This window comes from Leptonychotes weddellii, chromosome 3 (genome assembly GCF_054177405.1).
Source record: "Leptonychotes weddellii isolate Sample4059 chromosome 3, ASM5417740v2, whole genome shotgun sequence".
Taxonomy (NCBI): Eukaryota; Metazoa; Chordata; class Mammalia; order Carnivora; family Phocidae; genus Leptonychotes; species Leptonychotes weddellii.
Window position 1 is genome coordinate 2900782 of NC_138371.1, and position 22586 is coordinate 2923367.

Consider the following 22586-nt stretch of genomic DNA (forward strand, 5'->3'; position numbering starts at 1 on the left):
AGGGCCACATGAGGGGCCACAGGACAAGGACCAGCAGGGGGGCTGTAAGAGCTTCGGACGACCCCAGGAGATAGCCAGAGGGAGAACGGGACCTCACTCCTACAACAGCAGGGAGCTGAATTCTGCCCATGACCAGCTCAGAAGGGACCTTGGACTCCGGAGAGCCTGGCTGCAGCCTGTGAGACCCTCAGCAGAGGACCCAGGAAGCTGTGCCCTGGCTCCCGACCCACGGAAACTGAGAGATCTTAAACATGCTCATGGCCCTCTGTTCCACAGCCAGGGATGAAGACCGGGCCTGAGCCTGCCGGTCGGGCCCTCAGTAATATAACCTCCGGACAGCTGGAGAGTCATGGGAGCTGAACGGACTCCAGAAATCGCTTCTCTGGACAGGGCCTGGCTTTCAAATCCATTGTCTGACTGCAGGCACAAATCTCCCGTTTTGGATGTCAGATGCTGGTTATTAACTATCTTGTCTCTCCCTTCCTGCCATAGAACTAGTCTTGACGACTCCCTCTCATTCTGGGCCCCCTTCCCCCAACCTGCAGGAAGGTGGGTACTTCACCATAACTGGGAGAAGCCCATCCATGTTGAGAAAGAAAAGCACATCCCTGTCTTTCAGAACTGGACCCTCCATCATATGGGTTATAAGCAGAACAACACATCATCACCCAGACCTTTGGGTACAGGTCTGCAGGTGGGGGGCTGAGGAGGCCATTCATAAGGGGGAGAGTTCCTGAGTCTCCCAAGTGGCGCGGGGCCCAGCTAAGTTTGCTGGTGGCACTTGAGGAGGTGGCCACACCCCGGATGGCATGATTGCGTGGAGGAGGGGTCGCCCCGCCCCCAGAGGTGGTGTGGGCGCAGCAGAGAGGAGCTGGTCCTGCAGGAGTGGTGGGAGGGCATCCCAGCAGGAACCCAGCACAGAGCCGCCTCCAACACAAGACCCAAGGCCCCAGCAACGGACAGGGAGGGCGGAAACCCTGGAGGTCAGTGGGACCGGAGTCCCCCTCCGTCCGTCCTGAGGCCGGATCTTCCCATCCCTGGGAGGAGCAGTCAGGCTGAGGGTGACAAACCTGGGAGGGGGCGTTGGAGAAACACAGCGCCTCCCCCGCGGTGGTGTGCAGCCAGGAGCCAGGTGTCCGAGCCCAGGACCGGCGCCCCCTCGCCTCTGGTCCCAGGTGCAGGGCCCCTCCAGAGGCTGCTCCCAGCTATTGTGGCAGGAATAACCTGATTTGACCGAAATACATCCTTCATTTTCCCGGGGTTCGACTGCAGCAAAGATCTGTGCCACTCCCACGAAGGAGCCGAGGGGAAACCCTCAGCTTTGAAATGAGAGATAATAAAGCTGAGACACTCCCTGGAGTCGGGTGACCCCCCACCACCAGATGGGAGTCTGGCTTCCCACGGGCGCCCAGGTACTCCTGCAGCGGCCGCTTTACCGTCCAGCCTCCCGCCCTGCCCTGGCCCGGGTGACACATGACCGTGACGGACTTTGCCCTGGGATCTTCCCGGGAAGGGAGGAGGAGACCTGACCCTGGGGCGCGGGGCCACTGGGCCCCGCCTTGGCCAGAGTTGCGGCCTCTGACCTGTTTTCTGTTAGAGCGGATCATCTGTCTGTCCCTGCTGCGGCCACCATCCCCACCTGCCTGTGGGGGAAGCAAACCTTGCCCGGGCCCAGAGGAGGGAGAAAGGGGAGATGGGTGGGGTCCTGCAGGACCCGGTGATGACAAGCTGCCAGGCTTCCTGGAGGGGATCAGGCCTGGGGAACACGTGAGTCGTTGTTTTAACTTCTGTGTGTTTTGCAGAGTGTGTGTGAGTGTGTGTGTATGTGCACATGTCTGTGTGTGTGCGAGTGTGCGTGTCTGTGTGTATCTCTGTGTGTGTCCGTGTGTATCTGCGTGTGTGCATGTGTGTCTGTGTGCTTCTGTGTGTGTGTATGTGCGTGCATGTATGCATGTGTCTATGCGTGTCTCCGTGTGCACACGTGTGCACATGTGTGGGAGGGTTTCTGTACCTTTGCGCTTGTGCGATAATCAAAAGGGCAAAGTGTGGCGTGAGGAATTTGTTCTCCTGAGGACCGGAAGGGGCTGTGTTTGGATCCGCGTGGCTGGCTAGGTCAGGCTCCCGGAAGGAGATTCCTGTTTGTACGGTGGTTTTGGGAAAAGCCCAGCTCCAGGCCTTGACCATAAGCCGATGCGGGGCAGCCCCCCTCAGATGGATCAGGATGCTCAGTTAGTGCAGATTGGCTGGGGGGGAGCATAACCAGCTGCTCAGTAATCTCGGTGTTCTTTACGTGCCCGGGCAGGGACGTCCTGGACGGTAGCCTCAGCAAAGCGGACCCCTCCCTGAAATTCCCTCCCCTACCGAAAGGAAGGACTAGTTCAGATTTGTAATCCTTTCTTTTTCCCTTTGGTGGAAAAGAGACGAGCTGGTAAGAAACTTTAAAAAACCCCAAATCAGATGCTCCAGAGGGCTTCTCTTACCCGTAATCACGAATATTGTGTTCCCGAGAAGATCTTTGTGTTTAGAAAGACTTCAAATAACCCCATCTTGATTAAATTCTAGAGGTTGGGTCAGAAGTCACATTTTCAATTTTCTCTCTGATTGTTGGAAGCTTATAGCATGTCATCACACAAAAAGTTGTACACGGAAGTGCTTTCTGCAGTCTTATTTATTACCGAGAAAACAATTATGACCAAGAAAAAAATCCGTAGTTGGGAAATGGGTTGGCAAAGTGGAAAAGCGGTAGGAATGTTCTGTGGTCACTAAATATATTAAGCTGAATGCATGTGGAACATAAACAGCAATGCGGAAAGCTGCTTTTTACATATGTTGCTTTTTGTAAAGGTGCAATACATAATTTTATGTTAAAGCTCTGGGTTTTGGTTTGCTTGTTTTTAAGATTCATAGCCAAAAAACCAAGAAGAAAATAGGCAAAATGCCTTTCCTGGTTATATTAAGGGGGTGGGACTTTGGGTGATTTCGTTTTTTTCATATTGACAATGATGTGTTTATATTTATAGTAAAATGCTATTTTTAAACAAAGAGATGTCTCATTGCCAAAGGAATAAGATGCTGGAATGCGGCATCATAGGAATGGTATATTCATTCGTAATCCACCTGTTTTGGTCTATTCAGACATGTCTTAGGCTAAAGATTTTCTAGACCTAAGAGCTTTATTAATCCGAGCGCATAAATAGCAAGGAAAACTTGAAGGGGTATCTTTAACTACTCGAGAATGCATCGCTGTAGGTGTGTTAGAACTTTCTCTGTGCAGAATTATAGTACAAATCAATGGGGCACCTGCTTCCAGGCGGGAACCGTAAGTAGTTCTGGCTAGAGATGAGGGCATAGCTTGGGATACAACTGAAAGCCGGGACATTCCATTCTTATTTTTTTTTTTTAAGATTTTATTTATTCATTTGACAGAGAGAGAGACAGCGAGAAAGGGAACACAAGCAGGGGGAGTGGGAGAGGGAGAAGCAGGCTTCCCGCCGAGCAAGGAGCCCGATGTGGGGCTCGATCCCAGCACCCTGGGATCATGACCTGAGCCAAAGGTGGAGGCTTAATGACTGAGCTACTCAGGCACCCCCGGGACATTCCATTCTTAAAAGGATTTCTTTTTTCCAGCTTGGTTGAGCTGTAATGGACATCCAGCGTTCTGTAAGTTCAATGTGTGCACCATGTTGATTTGACACATTTATGTGCTCTAACGTGGTGGCCACCATGCTGTTCCTACCACCTCCATCCTGGCTCATAATTATCATTTCTGGCCCTGAGAACATTTCAGATCTATTCTCTTAGGGACTTTCAAGGATGTAATACAGTATAATTAGCTATAATGTCCATGCTGTATGTTAGATGCCCAGAATTGTTAATCTTGTAACTGGAAATTTGTATCCTTTGGTATCTTCTCATTCCCCTTCCCCAGCCTTTGGTAACCAGCATTCTACTCTGTTCCTTTGAATTTGGGGGGGGTGGGGAAAAAGAAGCAGTTTATAAATTAGGGTTTGCTATTGAGCTGACTGTCCTCTTGGCCATGAGCCCAGGCCGGTGGCTGGCCTGGACGGGCTCACTGCATCACCGCTTTTGATGTGGGAAGTGCATGCTGGTGCTCTCTGCAAGGGCAGGAACCACACTGGGGTGCCCAGTGTGACTGTGAACGCAGCCTGCTCTGGCTTCGAATTCTGCATCCTTGTCTTAGAAGAGCTGTCGGGCCTCTCTGAAAGGTGGGGTAATGCCAGGACCCCCGGAGGCTGCTAGCCCAGCTTCAATAGGAGGCTCCGTGCAGCCCAAGCTGGGCAGGGCTGTGTGTGCACGTCCGCCCTGATCCTCCGGGGAGGTGGCCTGTGTGTTAGACTTAGTCACCTCAGCCTTCACAGTCTCCTCCAAGTACTCGTGCAGGACAACCTTAAAGCAAGTAACGTTCAACTTTTCTTGGCCACTCAGGGCTGAGCCCCCTGCATGGAGCTGTTCTCAATGGCTGCCGGAGGCGCTTCTTCGGTTCAACATTTTTGCAGATGCCCCAGTTCACTGCCTGGCCAGCTGCCTGGGGTTTGACCGGCCGTGCAAACCGTGGGCTGGAAACAGCATGTCTGTCCAGTTATGGCTTTTGGCTGAGCCATCCCTGTGTGTGTTCATGAAATATTTATTGAGCACCTACTATATGATCAATGAGTATAGTCCTTTGCTCTAATGAGAGGTTACAGCCCGGTGCGTGTGAGAATATTAATAAAATAATTATATAAAGTGAATCTCCTTAGAGGTTACAGTCCAGCAAGAGAGGTAAGTCATTAGAAAAATCATTCTATGAGTTAAGACAGAGTTCAAAACCGGGATTATTTCAATCAAGAAAAGGGACAGGGCACTGCGGGTCACATGATGGCAGAGACTTGTATCTATTTTATTATCTGCTATTGATGGGGACCGGATATGATCATGGGTGGCCGCCGTGGCAGGATGGAGGTTTGCATCTACGGGACAGAGAGACCTGAGCAGATCTAGCAGATTTACCAGCAGCTGGCAACTCCCCAAGTGACCCCAGTATCCGCTTCACGAAAACAGAGATGGAAAACTTAAAATACTTTATCTTTCTAATCCTTCTCTGAAACACCATGCATTGACACTGTAAGCATCATACATGATGGCAAAATTCATGAATCCCACATAAGATGGGCCTTCCGACAACTCCCCTCTGCTGTGGCGAGCCCCCTGTCCGCAAGGGGCAGAAACAGCCCTGAATCCTTCTCTCAGACCCTGTAACTCCCCGGTCACTTCTGTTGAGAACAGTCTTGTTAGTATTTAGGACTCAGCCCTGCTTGTTCCGGGACTTTGGTCCCAAGCCGGCTTCTTCCCCTCCTGTCCCTGCAGGCAGACCAGACAGGGACAGCTGCGGGGTGGGGGTGGGGGACATAGTTTGCTTCTTGCTGCTGTCACTTTTCTCTCTGTTCCTCTTGGAAATTCCTTCCCTTCCTGCATTCCCATCACCCTTGGGGGCCTCTCTCCTGCCCACTGAGTGAGGAGGGAGAGGAGACCGTTCCCAGGACTGCCTGCGCCTGGTGGGTTTCCATGTTTTTTAGGGAAGTTTTTCTTCCTAGAAGCGACCCAGATCATAAATGGAGACAAAGTGGGGACATTAGAATGTCACCAGTCTGCAGCTTCTAGTGAAATAGTGGGTCTGGCTACAGTCTTCAGGGACCCCTAGCATCGCCACCAGAGCACTTGGCCATTATTTGCCCCCTGAGGAAATGCAAAGCACACTCACGAAGCATTCTTGCCAAACGATAGCCTGTATCTGATCAGATTTCTGTTCAGAACCACCAAGCTATAGCAAATACAGGGTTCACAGGACATGGCAAGAACAGGGGATACAAACAGCAAGATCCAGACTGCAAAGCTGCAGGACAATCTGATCTCTTGAACAAATTAATTACAAAGAAAAAAAAAAAGAACACCTGTATATATACTGAGATTTGCTGATGGAACAACAGGATGTCTGGGCTTTGCTTCAAACCTATCGTTGGTGGGAGGGGGTCTGGGGATGTGGGTGAACCAAGGTTTTGGAAGTGGAGGAGGGTGCATGAGGCCAAGTAGGACGGTCTCTGTTCCACGGTGGAGGGTGCCTGAAATTTTCTGTAATGAAAAGATATGCAGGATTTACCCAAATTTATTTTGATCACAGAGCTGTTTTTCTCTATGGCATATCCCTAATGGGTGCCGAGGCTTTAGATAAAGTGGGAAAGACCAAAATATTTTGAGGTCCTTGAAACACCGACTTTTTCTTTAGATAGATTCTTTTGAAACACCAACTTTAACCCATGAGCCGCAACGGAGAGAGCACGTTGCCTCTCGGATGATTCTGGTACTTTTTGGGAATAAGTAATCGATTTTTTTTAAAAGTGAGAAGTAATGGGAATGAGGACAACAAAGCAATATGATAACCAGCACACAATGATTGTTTTTCAGGGAGTGTAGCGCTTAGGATGCAGTGGGCATCCTGCTGGGCGCCTTCAGGACACTTCCCAAGCACTGCTCACAACAGACCTGTCATGCAGGGTCTGCTCACCCCGCTCTGCAGATGAGGAGACGGGGTGCTGAGTGGTGCAGGGGTACCAACCCAGGCTGCCTGCCTCTGACTCTGAGCTCTGTGCTGTTCACCAGGGAAGGGGGGCCCCAAGGGTGAACTCGCTAAGATCATTTGACGGCAGACATTCAACCTCTTTGCAAATGCTGTCTCTTTGCAGGGCATGGCACAAGCAGAAGGGGTTCCCTCTCCTGGGGCTGCCCCGGCCAGCCCTGCGTGTTCAAGCTGGCCCTCTTGGGAAGTGGCTCCATGGGCAAGTCCAGCTTGGCTCTCCGGTACGTGAAGAATGACTTCAAGAGCATCCTGCCCACCGTGGGATGTGACACGGGACAGCATGCCCTTGGTTAGTCTGCTAGAGGAGAAGCCAGGGTGATGGCCCAGGTGTGGGGCATTTCCCACACTCCCCCGGGGCCTCGGGCTGCACCCAGTACTGCAGGGAGGGGATGAGGCTTGGTCAGACACACGCTCAGTCCGGAGGGCGGTCCGGTGTCAGCTTAGCGAGAGGCTGCAGGGGGCAGATTCAGGGTCAGGGCCTCGGGCCCCAGGGCTTGGTGTGAGGGGTTCTACCTGGTGGAGGGGGAGCCCAAGGGAAGGCCCCCTAGGCTTTGCCATTCAGCTGCCCAGACAAGCTGACCTCCCCCCTGCCCGGGGTCCCTCCTGCCAAAGCTGTTCTCCTGGGTAGTTTCCCGAAGAGTGGCTCCCTTTCTGCCTGGTCTCTGTTTACCACCTGGCCTGGATTGGGGGGGTGGGGTGCAGAGGATGGGGTGGCTGGGAGGGAAGACCCTCTCTGTGCACTTCTTAAAGAGGTAACATATCATGGCTCTCAGGGGAAAGGTCTTTGGAGCATCTGTTGGGCTGTCGGCCTCCATCACGTGCTGCCTGGGGCTGAAATCCTGTTTCCTACCCAAAATAGAGGAACTCAACACGCACTTCATGGCGACCCTCCTGGCAGGTGGCCAGCATGGCGAAAGACAGATCCTGCACTCGGGGCCAGAGCCTTGGCTTCAGACTTGGACTCTGCCATGGACAAGCCTTCTGCTTAGCACTTTGTCGAGTCTACTCATTCATTCATTCATTCACTCGTTCATTCATTCGCTCCCTCCCTCACTCATGTAGCAAGTACCTGCTGGGCATGGCCTCTGTCCCAGGCTGCACTGGGTGTGGAGGATTCTAGAAGACACCAAACGGGCACACTGGACATGGACACACAACGCTAAATTTGACACATGCATTAGCTACTTGCGAGCCCTGCAGTCTTTTCAGGAGGGTGATTCCCAAGAGCGCCTGAGGGCCATGGGGGCTGAGGGATCTGCCAGGCCCAGGCCCCCAGCACTAGTGGTGAGCTGGGCAGAGGAGGGGTGAGGGGCTGGCTCCAGGACGGGGGAACTCCAGGAGAGCTCCGAGAGACAGTGGTTCAGGCTGGCTGAGGGGGCCCAGGGCGACCTTCTCCATCAGCTGGAAGCGTGACACCGCTCAGCCACGATACTGGACTGGACTTAAAAAATACAGCAAGGTGCTAAGTCTGGCCTCAGGGTGGGGGGCTTCAGTTGAAAGCAGAGACTGGAGAAGGGGGCCTGGCCCAGTGGGATCTCAAGGGCTGTGCACCTGGGTGTGAACCGGGTGTGAACTGGGTGATGCAGATTCAAGATGAGGAAGAGAGACAGCAGGTTCCAGACCAGACAGCTCTTTGGGGTTGCATGGAAGACAGAGGCCTGCAAACTGGCTTACTAGGGATCTGCTTGATTTTGCAAATAAGGTTTTCCAGGAACCTGGCCATGCCCATCGTTTGCATATCCTGTGGGGCTCGTTTCAGTCTGAGGCCAGCATTGAGTAGTTGCAACTGTGATGGTAGGTCCCTTGAAGCCAAAAATATTTACGGCCTTTTGCCAAAAAAATTTGGGACCTTTGCACTACTGATGTGTGAGAGGGGGCCGGTCCCCTAAGAGGCAGTGGGCTGCGCCTGGGCTCCAGTGGGAGGGGAGGGGCGGGGATGGTGGTGTGGACACTCGCTGTGAGCCGGGAACTTGGCTCCAAGGGATCAGCACTTGCTGGGTCCAAGGGGGTGGGCTGCAATGTGGACCCTCCCGGCGGGGCAGGAGGGGGCCCCTAAGCATGGAGCCAGCTGCGTCTGGGGATGGAGCAGGCACTCTGTATTAATGGGAAGGTCACTAACTTTCCCAAGCCAGGCAGACAGCGTTTCCCAGCCCACAGTAGGTACAGGGACGGTGGGCGAGGGCCTGTCCTGCCCACAGAAGCCTGCTCCGGTTCCTTCAGCAAGTCAGGGACCACGCTGTCACCCTCCCCCACACTCTTCAGAGGTTCTGCTAGGCTCAGGAGGGTGGACAAGCCTGGGCCCAGGTCAGAGTGGGGGTCTTTGCCTGGGGGCAGGCCTAGGTGTGCTCTCTCCACTCGTGGTCCTCTGTCTGGCCCCTGGACCATCCTCATCCTCATGGGCGGCTTTAGCTGCCCTCCCCCCTTCCAGGCTCAGGACCCTGCCTCTACCTTGGGGCTGGTGCTTTGGGCCTTTGTTCCCTTCCCACTGTGCCCAGGGTGCATGATTGTGCGGGGGCAGAAAACCACCAGATGAGCACCCACGGAGCCAAGACCCTCTAGCTGAGTCTGGCAATCCTTTATTCAAGCAGCTGCCGACCACGGGGCTAGAACTTACTGATGGAGCTCCTGCTCCGTGTCAGCAACCATGCTGGGTGCTGGGGACGGAGACGTGAAAAGCCCTCCTTTGCTGTGAGGAGCTAAATCCCACGTGGAAACGCTGGCTTCCTCCACTTAAATCTCTGGGTCCACTTCACGTGCTTTATGATACCACAGCCTGTGGAGGTGGCTACTACAATTATTGCATTACTATAAAAATAAAGAAGGGCAGTTAATTATTTTGTTATTATACTATGATATTTATCAGTGTATTATCGTCTATATGACTTATTAGTTATCATGCTGTAGTAATTATTACATTGTTATATATTATTATAAAGGTCGATCTTCCCACTTTTCAGGCGAGGCGATGGAACACGATCCTTCCTTTCACTTATGCAGATGTAGTCTGTGTTTTACAAAAACCCTCTGAAGGCAGACGCCTCCGTTGCTTGTTTCCACACATGGCATTGGCTCTATCGAGAGAACTTGCTTTTGTTCTGGAGCAGGTGCAGAGGAGCTCAGCCCAGCGAGAACTCGAGAACTCGGGGCTCACCTCCTCCTCGGCAGATGGGCAGGTTGGCAGGTGGCTGGGACGATAAAGGAGGGAGCGTGTGCCTGGTGCTTGGCGTACTGGAAACTCTCAGTGACTGTGAGCCGAGTGACCAACACATGGCTAAACGGCTTGTTCGCTCATCTTGAAATTGTCGTCTGTGAAACGGGGATGTAGACACCCTCTGTGGTGGGCTCTCCGTGTGAGGCTGGCTCAAGGCTGTCTTAAGTCGTGGGTTACCATGTTATGACTTAAGGTCATCACCTACCAACCCCCCCCCCCCCCCCACTCCAGAGAGCAGGAGTGGGACCGGGGCTGGCGTGTCCCGGTGTCCCGGGTGGTGCTGCCTTCCGAGCAGGCCAGCTTCAAGATACTCCAGCCTTCGGGAGGGTGGGCGCCCCTGGGCCCCCTGCCAGGGGGTCTGGATCTGTGGGCGATCGCGGGCTGCACAGGCCCTGGGTACGGCCCTCCAGAATGGTGTGCGAGCCAGGACAGTGTTCTAGCTGTCTCAGGGCAAGATCCCGTCCAGCCAGGGGAGAGACAGACTCGTGTCCCCGAAGCAGAGCCAGAGTGGGAATCTCAAGTGAGCACAGCCCCCTGGGGGTCCACCTGCTGAGGGGAGACCCGAAAAGCCCTGGAACTCCTGCCAACCCCCCCGCCCCCCACGGAGGCCCCCGTCCCACTGCGGGAGAGGGACTGGGGGGGGAGGTGGCAGCTCCAAGGGGGAATGCTGTGGCCGGGGACCTGAACCACGGGGAGCTCCCAAAGACCCCACTGGGCTCCCCACAGACCCCCCATCCTGGAGTCCCAACTGGCCACAGCCCTGGGAATTCTGGCCGGTTTCCTGGTGCCCGCCGCACTGAGTGACGTCTTTTGGAGAAATGGTGACATCTAGTGCTGGCGTGCGTATTTGCTGGTGGATCGCAGTGGCCTGTGTGCGAGGGAAAGAAAGGCAGCCCGCATTCAGCGTTGTCACCATCCTGGCCCCTGTCAGCTCCGCCCCGGGGAGAGATGCTATGCATTTCAGGTTCCCTTCAACCAGGACTCTGCTGAAAGGCAAACACAGAGGAGAGGCTTCGATGAGCGGAATCAGCTGTTTGTTGACATTAAAACCAGAAAGAGCACAACCACGTTCCTTATGTCAACATTTATGGAGACACTTTTAAATCTGGGGCAATCCGTCATTCTTACGCCCTTCACCGCGCAGATGGGGGCGCTGTGCAGCTCACCTGCTTCCAGGATCCCCCCTCCCGCCGCCCAGAGGATGGAGCTGAGGCCGGGGCGGGGCTGATGCTGGGATGCCGGTGCTGAGGTCCGTGGTGGGACCAGAGGAGGAAGGAGACCTGGTTTGTTCCGTGATGGGACCATGATATGCAAATGCACCCGGTGGCCCCAGCTCAGTCCACCCGAGGCCCCGTGAAAATGTGCGCATGTGTCATCTCCACCAGCCTGTTCTAGAACGGAAAAATTCCTGGTTCTTGGCCTGATCCCACCCCCACCCCCCACCTTGTGGCTAATATCATTTGGTTGTTTTTGGCTTTAGCTGTGACGATGTAGAAAATGTGGTCAGTGGGTTTCTGAACAAGGGAGATAATTAATGTGAGCTCTTTTCCTGATTGGAGCCAAGGGTGTCCATGGGGCCGGGGTGGGTGGAAGGTTGTCCTGGGGACCAGTCCAGGGGCCCCAGAGGGACCTCGTGTCTCTCTCCAGGAGGGTCAAGGTTCTGAGGTCTGTGAACACCCCGTCACTCATGCCTCATCATCACTGGGACCGAAAGCCCTCTCTGCAACTTTGTTGGGGTGCACGTGGACTGAAGCTCGACCAGCAGCCGTCGTTTACCAAGTGGAGAAGAAGCAGATGGGAAGCTAGGGTTGCTGAGCCGGGGAGGCTGACCCAAGCGTGACGCCCATGGGGAAACTGGTGGTGGCGTTTTTAGGGTACAACCAAAATCAAGTTCAGGAATGTGATTGGACATGATAGAAGGATGTGGACAGAAGGCCACCGTCCCAGCCAGTGGGTCAGGGAGAGCCCAGGGCAGGCAAAGGAAGGGGAGCTTCATGCACAGATCTGCTCTCCTCTCTTTTCTCGTCGTTTAACACCCACTGTGGGAAGGGGACACCGTTGGCTCGCGATGAAGAAGAGGACACTGAGATTTCGAAGGGTGGGAGAGACAGACAGGGGGGTTGGGAGGGAGAGAGAGAGAGGGAGGGGGAGAGAAAGAGATCAAGCATCCTGTGTCTCTTCTTACAAAGGCACGGATCCCACTGTGGGGGCCCCACCCTCATGACCTCATCTAACCCTGATTACCCCCAGAGGCCCCACCTCCCACACCATCACTTTGGGGGATAGGACTTCACATATGAATCTGGGGGGGACAAGGCGCCTAGGAGGTTGATGGGACTTCAGGCTCTTGGCTGTGCAGGGAAAGGCAGGATGTGCAGGCAGACACCGGTTGGTGGGTTCTGTTAGGAGCCCCCCAAGCTAGAGTCTCCTGCCAGCGAATCATGGTCTTACCCACTCTACGCTGAAAACCTCAGCTCAGACTCGTCCCTTATCCTCTGTCCCTAGCAGGGTGAATCGTCCCCCCAAAGCTATGTCCACATCCTGCCTGCCTCGATGGCCCAGCCTGAGCTGGAGATAAAGACCGTGTCCTCTAGGTAAAGCTCCCCCCGGGCTTCTGTTTCAGGTGCGTTCTTCACGACGGTGGTGGACTTGGGGCCGTGTTTCTGAGGTTTGAGATCTGGGACACGGCTGGCCAGGAGAAGTACCACAGCATCTGCCACTTTAGGGCTGCCAGCGCTGCGCTTCTGGTGTACGACGTCACCAGGATGGTGAGGCTCGCCTCCAGCACGTCCCCACCCTCCTCTGCAAGGCTTCCTGTTCTCTCAGGCGCAGGGATGCTCTCTTCTGAAGGCTTTCCGTGACCAGCCCGTGCTGGTGCTTTATGGGAAAATCACCACAACCAGTAGACAACACCTTCGTGAAAGTCTGTCACTTCCTCCAGGAAGCCCTCCCTGATAGCCCCTGCTCCTACTACTGCACGGTTGAGTTTGTGCCCCTCCACGGTCCTCTCAGAACACCCTGCATAGAGCACTCCCATCCATCACTCACGATTCCTTGGGTGCCCACAGCATTGGTGAGGGGCGTGTCCTGGAGACAGCACACTGTCCCTGGCCCTACCTCTCCCCCAGTGTCGTGTGGGTCGATGCTAAGTACGAGTGAGCAGGTACTTAGAGCAGGAGGAGGGAAGGGCAGGGTTCTGTGGGAATTGATAGGAGGAGCACCTGACTCCGCTTGGGCTGGGGGTGCTTCCTCCATGAAGGGAGGGAGCAGTGGGGATCAGCCTGGTGGGGTGGGGTGGGGAGGGGAGGAGGCGGAGGGCAGGTGAGCAGAAGGAGAGCAGAGTCTGTGGGTGGGGTGAGGGTGGGGCAAGCACGATGCCATGGGCTGCAGCGTGGGAGGCCGCCCACTTGAGCAGCTCAGCTGCAGGGAGGGGAGTGGGGCTACGTGTGGGGGGCTGTCACACGGCCAATTGGATCATATGCCTTTTTACAGGGCGGCCCACCGACGTCTGCCTGTTCTTTGCCGGGATAGCCGATGAAAGCCACCCATGGGATTTGTCTGATGTTGATTTTTTCCCTTTGTTAGGATTCCTTCTGCAAGGCTCAGCAGAGGCTGAAGGACCTGGAGAGGGAGTCCCCCCCAGGGGAGGTGGTGGTGATGCTGGTCGGGAACAAGACGGACCTTGGCGAGCAGCGGGAAGTGACGTTCCAGGTAGCCCTTGACACTGGGTCGCTTTGTTCCCCGAGGCGGGAAGAGAGAGGCCCCAAAGCACACATATCCACGCACACACACACCTGCACCCTGTCACCTGCCCATTCTCATGCACACACACACACCCCCATGTATGTCACATGCACAAACACATATACTTCCCACTTGAATTTCCCTCTTGGGCAAAGATTTCTGGGCTCTCCTGGAGAAGTCAGGTCTAGAGACGGCTATTCCGCAGACGTGGGGAGGGCTGCACGCACTACCCAGGCCAGGCCTCCTGTGAGCTGGCGGAGGGTCGGCCCCGCGTCCTGTCTCCCAGGGAACAGGGAGATGCTGTGCAGCCCGCCTGCAAGGGTCCCTGCAGGGTTAGCCAGGGTCGCGAGGAGCCCATGGCCCTTCATACCCGGCCCTCCCATGTTCACTTATGTGAGTTTGCAGATCTTTTTCTTTGTGCTCAATAAATTATTGATAAAGGGACAGGTGAGTAAATCCAAATTTCCTTGCTAGGAACTGAGTGAGAGAGAGTCAAGAAGAAAGCCAGAGTTTCATAAAACAACCAAAGGCAGAAAAAATGCCTCGGAGATGCAAGCAGAGTGCTATGAGACATCAGGGCAGTGAGCGAGGGGTGTGTGTGCGTGTGGGAGGTGTGTGTGTGTATGGTTCTGGGAGCTGGGGGAGAAGGGGACAGGCCCGCATGGAGGTGACAGTGCCAGGAAGATCATGGAGCTGTGTCCACTTCCTGCATCTCGGGGCGGTGGCCCCGGGAGGGACAGCATCTAATGGGGCAGCTGGGGCGGGGTTGGGGTTGGGGTTGGGGGGCCAGGCCCCTCTCGGCTCTCTTCCCCTGGCTCTGAGTTTAGCAGGTGACGGTTGTGCCCAGCGAGCCTGAGGACGCACACTTCCGGCCCGTGGTGTGAGCGGTACTGTTTATGTGTCTGCAAACATCCAACCGCTGTCTCTAACCTGGTGTTGCTGAGTTTGCAAGGCCGGGGTTTGTTATGCCTCGGGTTCTAGGAGGGCTCATCCTGAGCGAATAAGGAGGCAGGCCCATGCGCCGCCTGTGGTTCAGGTGGCACAGGACATTTCTCCAGGGGTGACACGTCGTGCGTTTGCCCAGTTACTGCCTGCTTTTAGGGGGAGGCCCAGATAGTCTTTTTGGGAGCTAAGCCCTGATGTCGAGGTGAGGGTGTTTCAGAGGGGACTCTATTTTGTGAGGGGGAGGGGTGGTGTTGGTTTTCATCCTTGCCCCTGGGTCTGGGATAAGCAAGTCTGAAATTATAAATACTAAGACACCGCTGTCCGCCTGAAAAGGCCGGCTTCAGTGTATTCACCGTAAGGATCAACAGCAGGACAGGTGTTAAGCATCCTTTCACGATGACGCTGAACTCTGGACACCCATGAAGGGTGTGCCAGCATTTCTAGGGGTTCCTCTGGACTGGTTCTCTGCTTGTGTCCACCCTGCATGGGCCCATCATCCCAGCCACGGACCTGGACCTTTGGCTGGGGCCCAGTGGCTGGGGAGCCCAGGACTGACCAGGACACACCCCGGCATTGGCTAGGACCCATCTAGCTGAGGTCGTCTCAGCGTGGCTGAATCCCGCCAAAGGTCAGGGCTCCCCGCAAGCCTCCCTCCTTTGTTCTGGCCCCTGGTCCCTCCCTCATCCAGCAGGCCTGGGACCGCCTGCATTCCAACCTCATGGAAGGAGGTTGCACCCAGGCCCTGAGGAGGTGGGGACAGCCCAGGTGCCCCACGGATCCAGACCTTCCTGATGCATATTCTCAAGCAGCTTCTCGTGTGTCTTTCCAGGCAAATGCAGATTTCACAAGGCTTCTCTCGTCATGATCGTCAAGAAAAGCTAAAGGATAAGTACAGAGATAAAAGCGTCCGAGAGAGCCTGCTACCCAGATTTCCACTCACGCTATTATGTTTCTTAAACAATTTCACCGGTTTCTGACTGTAGTCAAGTTGCACGGTGTTTCATATGATTATTCCCACGTAGATGAAGTACGTGGAGGTGAGTCCCTGCGGTGCCAGGCTGTGTCTTGCGCTTTCCCCGCGACCTCCCCGCTGCAGCAGGGCTGGGGACCCCCTCTGTGCGCACCTGGTGGGACCAACCTTGGACACTGGTGTGTCCCTGGCCACTAGATGGCGCTCCAGCATCGCTCAGGGCAAACCCTGCTGCTCAAGGGGCCCCGCATTCTCTCTGCTAAATGCCAGGCTTTCGGAGAAATTTCCGACGAGTTGATTGATGCCACAGCAAGTAGGGAAATAAGGATCATGCGTGTAGGATGCCCAAATATCTATGCCTATTTCCCTCCCGTTTTGTCAAGTCAGTATCACTGTGCTAGAATTTATTATTAAAACATATCCTTGGACGGATTTCCACCAGGCATCCTTCCACTGTGCCCCTAGACTGGATGGGGTGCGTTGTGCTTCTGGAGCTCAGGTTCCCCATCTCCCGGGATGTGATTGCTCCTCATCCTCTCCTCTGCCCCACCAGGCAAGTGGCTCAACCCTGCTTTGGAATCACCTGGAAGCCTCCGCCTGCAGCGCCCCTTGCCCACCACAGGCTGTCGTTCCATCCGTCTACAGTGCAGCTTGGGCCCTGGGCTCTGGGCGTTTTGAGCCCTCCCCGGTGAACCTAATATTCTGGCAAGGTGGGGAATGTCCCCGAGGGCAGAGGTTCTGTTCTTCCTTCTGTGGGGTGCTCGGCGCCTGGCAACATCTGACACAAGCCAGGTGCTCAACAAATGTGTGTCCAACAAGAGGATAGAAATTGGTCCTTCCCCTGAGGTCTAAAGGAAAGGCAGTCTCCAAAACCAGCCTTCACCACAACTGACAGGTGTTTATGGAAGGTTTTCTGTGCCATGCTTTGCCCACCTCAGCTCCATCCCGAAACCTGTGATGGGGGGGGGGCAGTGGGTGTGGAGCACGCAAAGCGATGTGTTCCCCACGAAGACTCCTGGGAATACCACTTCCAGGTCTGCACTGGCCTCAGGTCCCGAGGAAGGCCAGCCTGGGAGCCCCCTGTCCCGCCTGCCGCCTGGGAAGCTGCTCCAGCCCTGCCCAGCCTGAGTTTGGACCTGGCTCCTCTCTGGAGCTGGGTGTGTGTGTGTGTGCACGTGTGTAGGTGGTGGGGGCAGGAGGCTCCGAGGGTTCAGAAGTGGCCCCTCGGAGGAACCCTGCTGACCTGCCTGCGACCGTACCCCTTCCTTGTCTTCTGTTTCTGTGGGAGGGGTCTCCTCCAACCACCCTGGAGGAGTCCCCTTCGCACAGTCAGAAAGAAAACCACAAGGCCCAAGAAGTCACTGGAGTTAAGGCATCAGTAAAGCCAGATTTAATACTTAACCCAACTGCAGTTTCAAGCCCCTCTGGAATGTAACCTTTAACCTGCCACACTGGAATTTCCTGGAGGCACTCTTCCGAAAGACCCCTTCCCCTTTACAAGGGCGACCTTGCCTAAACAACATTAATGAATTCCTTAAAAAAAGGGAGCCTTCTCTCTACATTTAGAAAGCTTTCCTTTTCTGCACCTTGGCAGAGCATCTCTCTACTGGCTAGACTGGATGCTGCCCCATTCATGAGTCACTTAATAAAGCCAATTAGATCTTCAAATGTTTGAATTTTGTTTTTTAACAGCCCAGAGGGCCCAACTCAGGGATCCATTCTTCTTCTTTTAAAATTTATTCCTGGGGCTCTTGGGTGGCTCAGTCCATTGAGCTGTCCGTGTCCGACTCTTGATCTCAGCTCAGGTCTTGATCTCACGGTTGTGAATTCAGGCCCTGCGTCGGGCTCCATGCTGGGTGTGGAGCCTGCTTAAAAAAATTTTATCCTCTTCCCGGGGCTCCCACTGGCCAAATTGAGGACAATCTGAGCATCCAAAATTATTTGTCGGTGTTGAACAAAGAGAGAGAGGTGGGTGGGACCTCCTTTAGAAGAATCCAGCTAATAAATGTGGAAGGAATTGGAGAATCTCCTTTGTGCGACAGGGGTGTTCAGTGGGTGCTTAAATGACTGGCTGGGGGCTCTGGGTAGACCGGCTCCTGCCTCAAGCACACAGTGAGCCACAGGAAGGCCCCTTAGAGTCGAGATCTACCTCTATGGGAGGGCCAGGCCCAGCATCTGCCAGAGCGGGGCCCGGATTGTCCATCGGATGAGGTGCAATAGAAGGGACACAGAGCCCTTGTGTCCCCAGTGAGTAACCAAATCCAGCTGAGGCCCTGGATCTCCCTCTCAGACCACAGGAAATGCGGGGACAGAACAGGAACAAAGTGAACAATCCACAGGCAGATGCTGGCTGCAGGAACAAAGTGAACAATCCGGGTGAACAATCCACACATCACACACTGGATCATTCTACAGGATACTGTGTCTGGGCTCTTGTAAAAGTCAACGTCACGACAAAAAAAGATCAGGGACTAATGAGCAATACCTAACAGCAACAGTGAATTTAGATTGCAACCTGGTTTCAAAAAGAAAGAGAAAGAAAGAAAAAAGAAAGAAAGGAAGGAAGGAAGAAAGAAAAGAAGGAAGAAAGGAAGAAAGAAAGAAAGAAAAAGAAAGAAAAAAAGAGAAAGAAAGAAAGAAAGAAAGAAAGAAAGAAAGAAAGAAAGAAAGACAGTCAAGACTTTCCGGCCATACTTGTGGATTTTTGAATATAGACTAGAAACTAGATGATATTATGGAATTATTCGAAAATGATTTAAGCACAATAATTTTAAGATTATGCAGGAGACTGTCCTTATTTTGAGGAGGAACATGTGGGAACATCTAGGGGAGATGTCATGGTGTCTATAACTTACTTCCAAATGGGAAGGGGGAGAGAGAGAGGGAGAGAGAGAGAGAAACTCGGTAATAATTGTTCAGTCTAAGTGGCAAGTACGTGGATGCTCATCAGACTACTTTTTGAACTTTCTTGTGTGTTTGAAAGTTTCATGATAAGTTGTAGGACACATAACCCCCCCGCCTCTTCATCTGTCCTGGGCACAGATGAACTAGCGTCCTGGGGCTGCCCATCCTCACGTCGCTGTGTTGCCCTGTCTGAGCCTCACCCTGAGCTGTGAACTCTTTTCTAAAAAAGTGTGCAACTCAGTGGTGTGAGCCCATTTATAGTGTTCTGCAACCGCCACCTGAGTCCGGTTCCAAGGCATTTTCATCCCCACCATTAAGCAGTTACCCTGACAACCAGCAATGTCCCTTTTCTGCACATTTGATATAGATCTGGTCATGCAGTGTATGGGCTTCTGTGTCTGGCTTTTTCCACTTAGCATCACGTTTTCAAGGACCCAAGCTGGAGCATTCAGCCCAATTCAGTCCTTTTTAATGGCTGAATCATAATCCGTGGTGTGGCTGGACCACGTTTTGTTTATCTGTTCAGCTGTTGCTGGGTATTTGGTGTTTCTACCTTTCTGTCTATGGTGAATTGTGCCGCTGTGAACATTTCTGTATAAATATTTGTTTGAACACCTGTTCTCACTTCCTTCAGGGACGGAGCCGGGAGTGCTATGGGCCATATGGCGACTCTATGTGTAACTTTCTGAGGACGTGCCAGACTGTTTTCCTGGCTGCTCGCTCTTCCAGGCCTGGGCCAGCACCTGCCTGCCCTGGGCAGGGTCCTGGCCCCTCCTGTCCCCGTGCTCACTCCACCCTGGGCAGGTGCCCATGTAGCGGGGGCTCTTCCCTGGGAGGAGCTGACCTCTGCCCCGCCCTGGGGCCTCCCTGGGGCTGGGGAGGTGGGGCAGCTCTACTTCCTCTTGATGGACTCCCCTTCCTTGAACTGGAGCAGGGACAGCTGGGGTCTGGGGTCCTGCAGGCCTGCTCTGGGGACTCCTGAGTATGGACCGACAGAAGTCCCGTCGTCAGGGTGGGCTCCTGAGACTCTGCAAACAGTGCAGGCAGAGGCCCGCATGCTTTGGGTGTGGAAGTAACTGGATAAGCCTGTCCCTACCGCCCTCCTTCCCGTACTGTGTGTTGGAGTGGGCCTTGGGGAAGGGGTCTACACTGAACACACACACCGTGTTGGCCCGCAAGCAGGTGCTGTGCCTGCCTGAGCTGTGGAATGAGGCGGGTGTTCCTCTCCTGCGTGTTCAGATGTGGAAATTGAGTCTCAGAGTTAAGGGCTGGGCTCAGTTGCCTGGTCGGAGGCAGGACACGGGGACATCTTGGCACAGTTTGAAACAGGTGGTAAAGGGGAACACTGTGGTTCATTTAAGGTTCATGTCTCCTGCTATTGATTAGAAACAAGCAGCTCACGCTTCTCTTTCTCCTCCGAGTGCTAAGAGAGGTAAAAGAGACTGGGCTTGGAGAGGGACAGGTCAGGCTGAGGGGCTGTGCTGCCCTCCCCCGGGGCCTCCTGCACGGGGTGGTGCAGTGTGCAGCCTGGGCAGCCACTCAGAGCGGCCTGGGTGGAGGGTATGATGGGCTGCAGGTGACCCTGGAAGGCCCCACTCCCCTACTCAGTGCGGGGTGCCCTCGGGCAAGTCATGGCACCTCTGGGCTGCTGGGCTCTCAGTGTCCTTCCAGGCTAACATGCCATGAGGACGAACAACTCCCACGTGGCCACCACAAAGACGCACCGCAGCAAGGCCAGCTGCTTTTATTAGGATCGAGGGGGAAGTAGCCCGTGGAGGCGGGGAGGCTGGGGGTTGGCTCCTGGAATTATTCCTCCATGGGCTGGGCTGTCACCCATCCTGGGCGGGCTGGGTGCCTCCTCGCAGGGGGAAGCAGGCCGGCTGGCGCCAGAATCTCGGCTTCGCCACGTCCCCCAGGGCTGCTCTCCTCCGGCCGAAGCGGCCCACGGGCCTGATTCTGCGGCCCGTGTACCAGGCAGGATCGATGTCAGGGGCTGGGGAGGAAAGAGCAAGAGTCGGGCGTGGGTGTGGGCGGTGCGTCCCCTGACACCGTGCACCGTGTGCTCCCACGGGTGGCAGGGCCCAGCGCACGCGCACAGCGCTCCCCACAGGGGCCCCCAGCTCACCCCTGCGCACCTGCCCAGGCCATGCTGGGACCCACCTGCACAGCAGGGACACCCAGAGTGGGTGGCGAGGCCGCTGCTGGGTAGGGGGGAGCGTTGGGAAATGGGAATTCAAGCTCACCAGCAACCCCTTCCTCCCCTCGCCCCACCCCCGGGTTCTCGGCCCAGGCCACCCCGGGGGCAGGAAGTGACCCCCTCCACTGTGTGCTGCTCAGGGGCAGGGGCGCCGGGGAGCTGGTGACAGGGCCACTCTGTGGAAAGGCCTGGCGAACGGCAGGCCACACCCCTCCCGGAGCTGAGGCACTTAGCAAGGCCGGTGCCCCTGGTTAGGAGGTGGCCAGGCCCCGGCCACGGTACCTGGGGGTGGAGGGGTGGGGGCGGGTGAGGGAGGCTGAGGCCCGGGGTCCGGGCACTCACTGCGGATCTCCATGGAATGCTGGTGGGCTTGGCTGGCAGCCCCCTTCAGGGCCAGGCCCAGCAGAAGCAGGCACAGGAGCCAGGCCAGCAAAGGTTTCATCCCCCCGGCTCCTCGCTCAGGCCCCGCTTGAGGTGGGATCCCACACGGGAGGGCACAACCTGGGGCGGAAGGACAGGAGCAACGTCACATACTCGCGAGGCTGCGTGCTCACCAGGGTGGCCGCCCGAGATCATGTGAGCATGGTGTGTGCACGCACACACGTGTGAAGCAGTGTGAGTGTGTGTGTGCACATGCGCCTGTGTGCATGGGCGTGCATGACATGTGAGTGCATGTGTGTGCAGCCACACGGCCCTGTGCACTCTGATCTGTGCCCGAGTGGTCCTGGGCACGGATCTGGCAGGCAAACCTGGCTCTTGGCAAAGCCCGTCGCCCTCCCTGGGACCTCATTCTCTCCTCTGTCCGGTGAGCGTTGTGGGAGGCCATCGCGTGCGTGTCAGCCTCTGACGGGCTCCGACATGTTTGCGCCGACCCTCTGTCCTGGGGGGGATCCGGAGGTGTACATGCGGTGGGCGCAGGGAGGTGGACTGTCTTGGAACTGCCCTGGTCTGTCCGTCCGTCTGTCCGTCTGTGTTAGGGCACCGGAGGGACGGGCGCTCTCCGTACCACTGTGTGTGCTGTGTGCCCGGGCAGGGAGGGCAGAGGCGAGCAGGCGGTGGGGAGCTCGTCCCAAGGCGCCCAGGGTCGCTGCAGAGGTGTAGGGGTGATAGGCATGGCCGGGGCTGGGGTGTGTCATGCCTGCCGCAGGCTCATGGGCTACGACCCCCGTTTAGGCTTCTTTCCCTCACTCAGCCCAGGACCTTCCGAGACCCCCACAGGGTGGGCAGCGGCCGGGAGATGCAGGGGAGTCAGTCCTCTGTCCTTACCAAGCGCACTCAGCCTCATCATGAGCCCAGATGCCATCTGCTGTGTCTCCAGCAGGTGGGACCTGCTCTCATGCAGCAGGACCCCCTGCCACCCATGCGGCATGGCCAGACTAGAGGGCCGTAGGCAGCAGGGGCACCCGGAAAGTCCTCGTTCACCCTGCCGGAGTAGAGGCGCTGACCTGCCTAAGCAGCATCCGTCAGGCTGACCTGGTACCCAGCCCGCAGGGGCCCATACCCTTGGCACTTGGAAGATGCCTGGGAGCGCTGTCTGTTTCAGGGAGGACCCCCTCTGCTGACCCTGACTTTCCAGCCTGTCCGAGCCCCACGGAAGGCAATTTAAAATGCACACCTCTTTCCATTTTAGAGGCCTGTTGGGGTGTCACACACCGGGTGGGGTGGGGACCCCCAATCTGGAGGAAATGGAGGTGCCCCCATGAAGCGGAGTAACAGAGAGATCCATCCAGACCGGCTGGGCTGTTTCTTGTCCCTCTGGGCGGGACCCACGCCAGGTGGTTGGCATTGTAAGACCTGCTTCCCAGCGCACTGGAGATTTTTGCCGCCGGCCCTTTGGGCTTCCCAGTCTGCATTCCCAGAGGAGTTGCATGGGACAACTTTGCCTTTTGTCTCCCCCGCGGACCACGCTTGAGCATGGGGGCCTCTGGGCAGTCTGGTGTCCCTCAGACGCACCAGCCCCTGGCTGCAGGGAGCCCCCACC

At 55.6% G+C, this 22586-nt stretch overlaps 2 protein-coding genes across 2 annotated transcripts; one reads left to right on the plus strand and one right to left on the minus strand.

Moving 5' to 3' along the window:
- Nucleotides 1–1508: 1508 nt before the first annotated feature.
- Nucleotides 1509–20785, plus strand: RAB17 (RAB17, member RAS oncogene family). The gene is made up of 5 exons (XM_081813326.1): nt 1509–1767; nt 6741–6855; nt 12469–12613; nt 13431–13556; nt 15364–20785. The coding sequence occupies exons 2-5, from the start codon at nt 6830–6832 to the stop codon at nt 15397–15399; spliced, it is 333 nt and encodes a 110-aa protein (XP_081669452.1). The 5' UTR covers nt 1509–1767; nt 6741–6829; the 3' UTR covers nt 15400–20785.
- PRLH (prolactin releasing hormone) lies at nt 20238–21192 on the minus strand. Its single transcript, XM_031017162.2, has 2 exons — nt 20948–21192; nt 20238–20401 (listed from the first exon to the last, which is right to left on the minus strand). Exons 1-2 carry the CDS (start codon nt 21045–21047, stop codon nt 20238–20240), a joined length of 264 nt encoding a protein of 87 aa, XP_030873022.2. The 5' UTR covers nt 21048–21192.
- Nucleotides 21193–22586: the final 1394 nt, after the last annotated feature.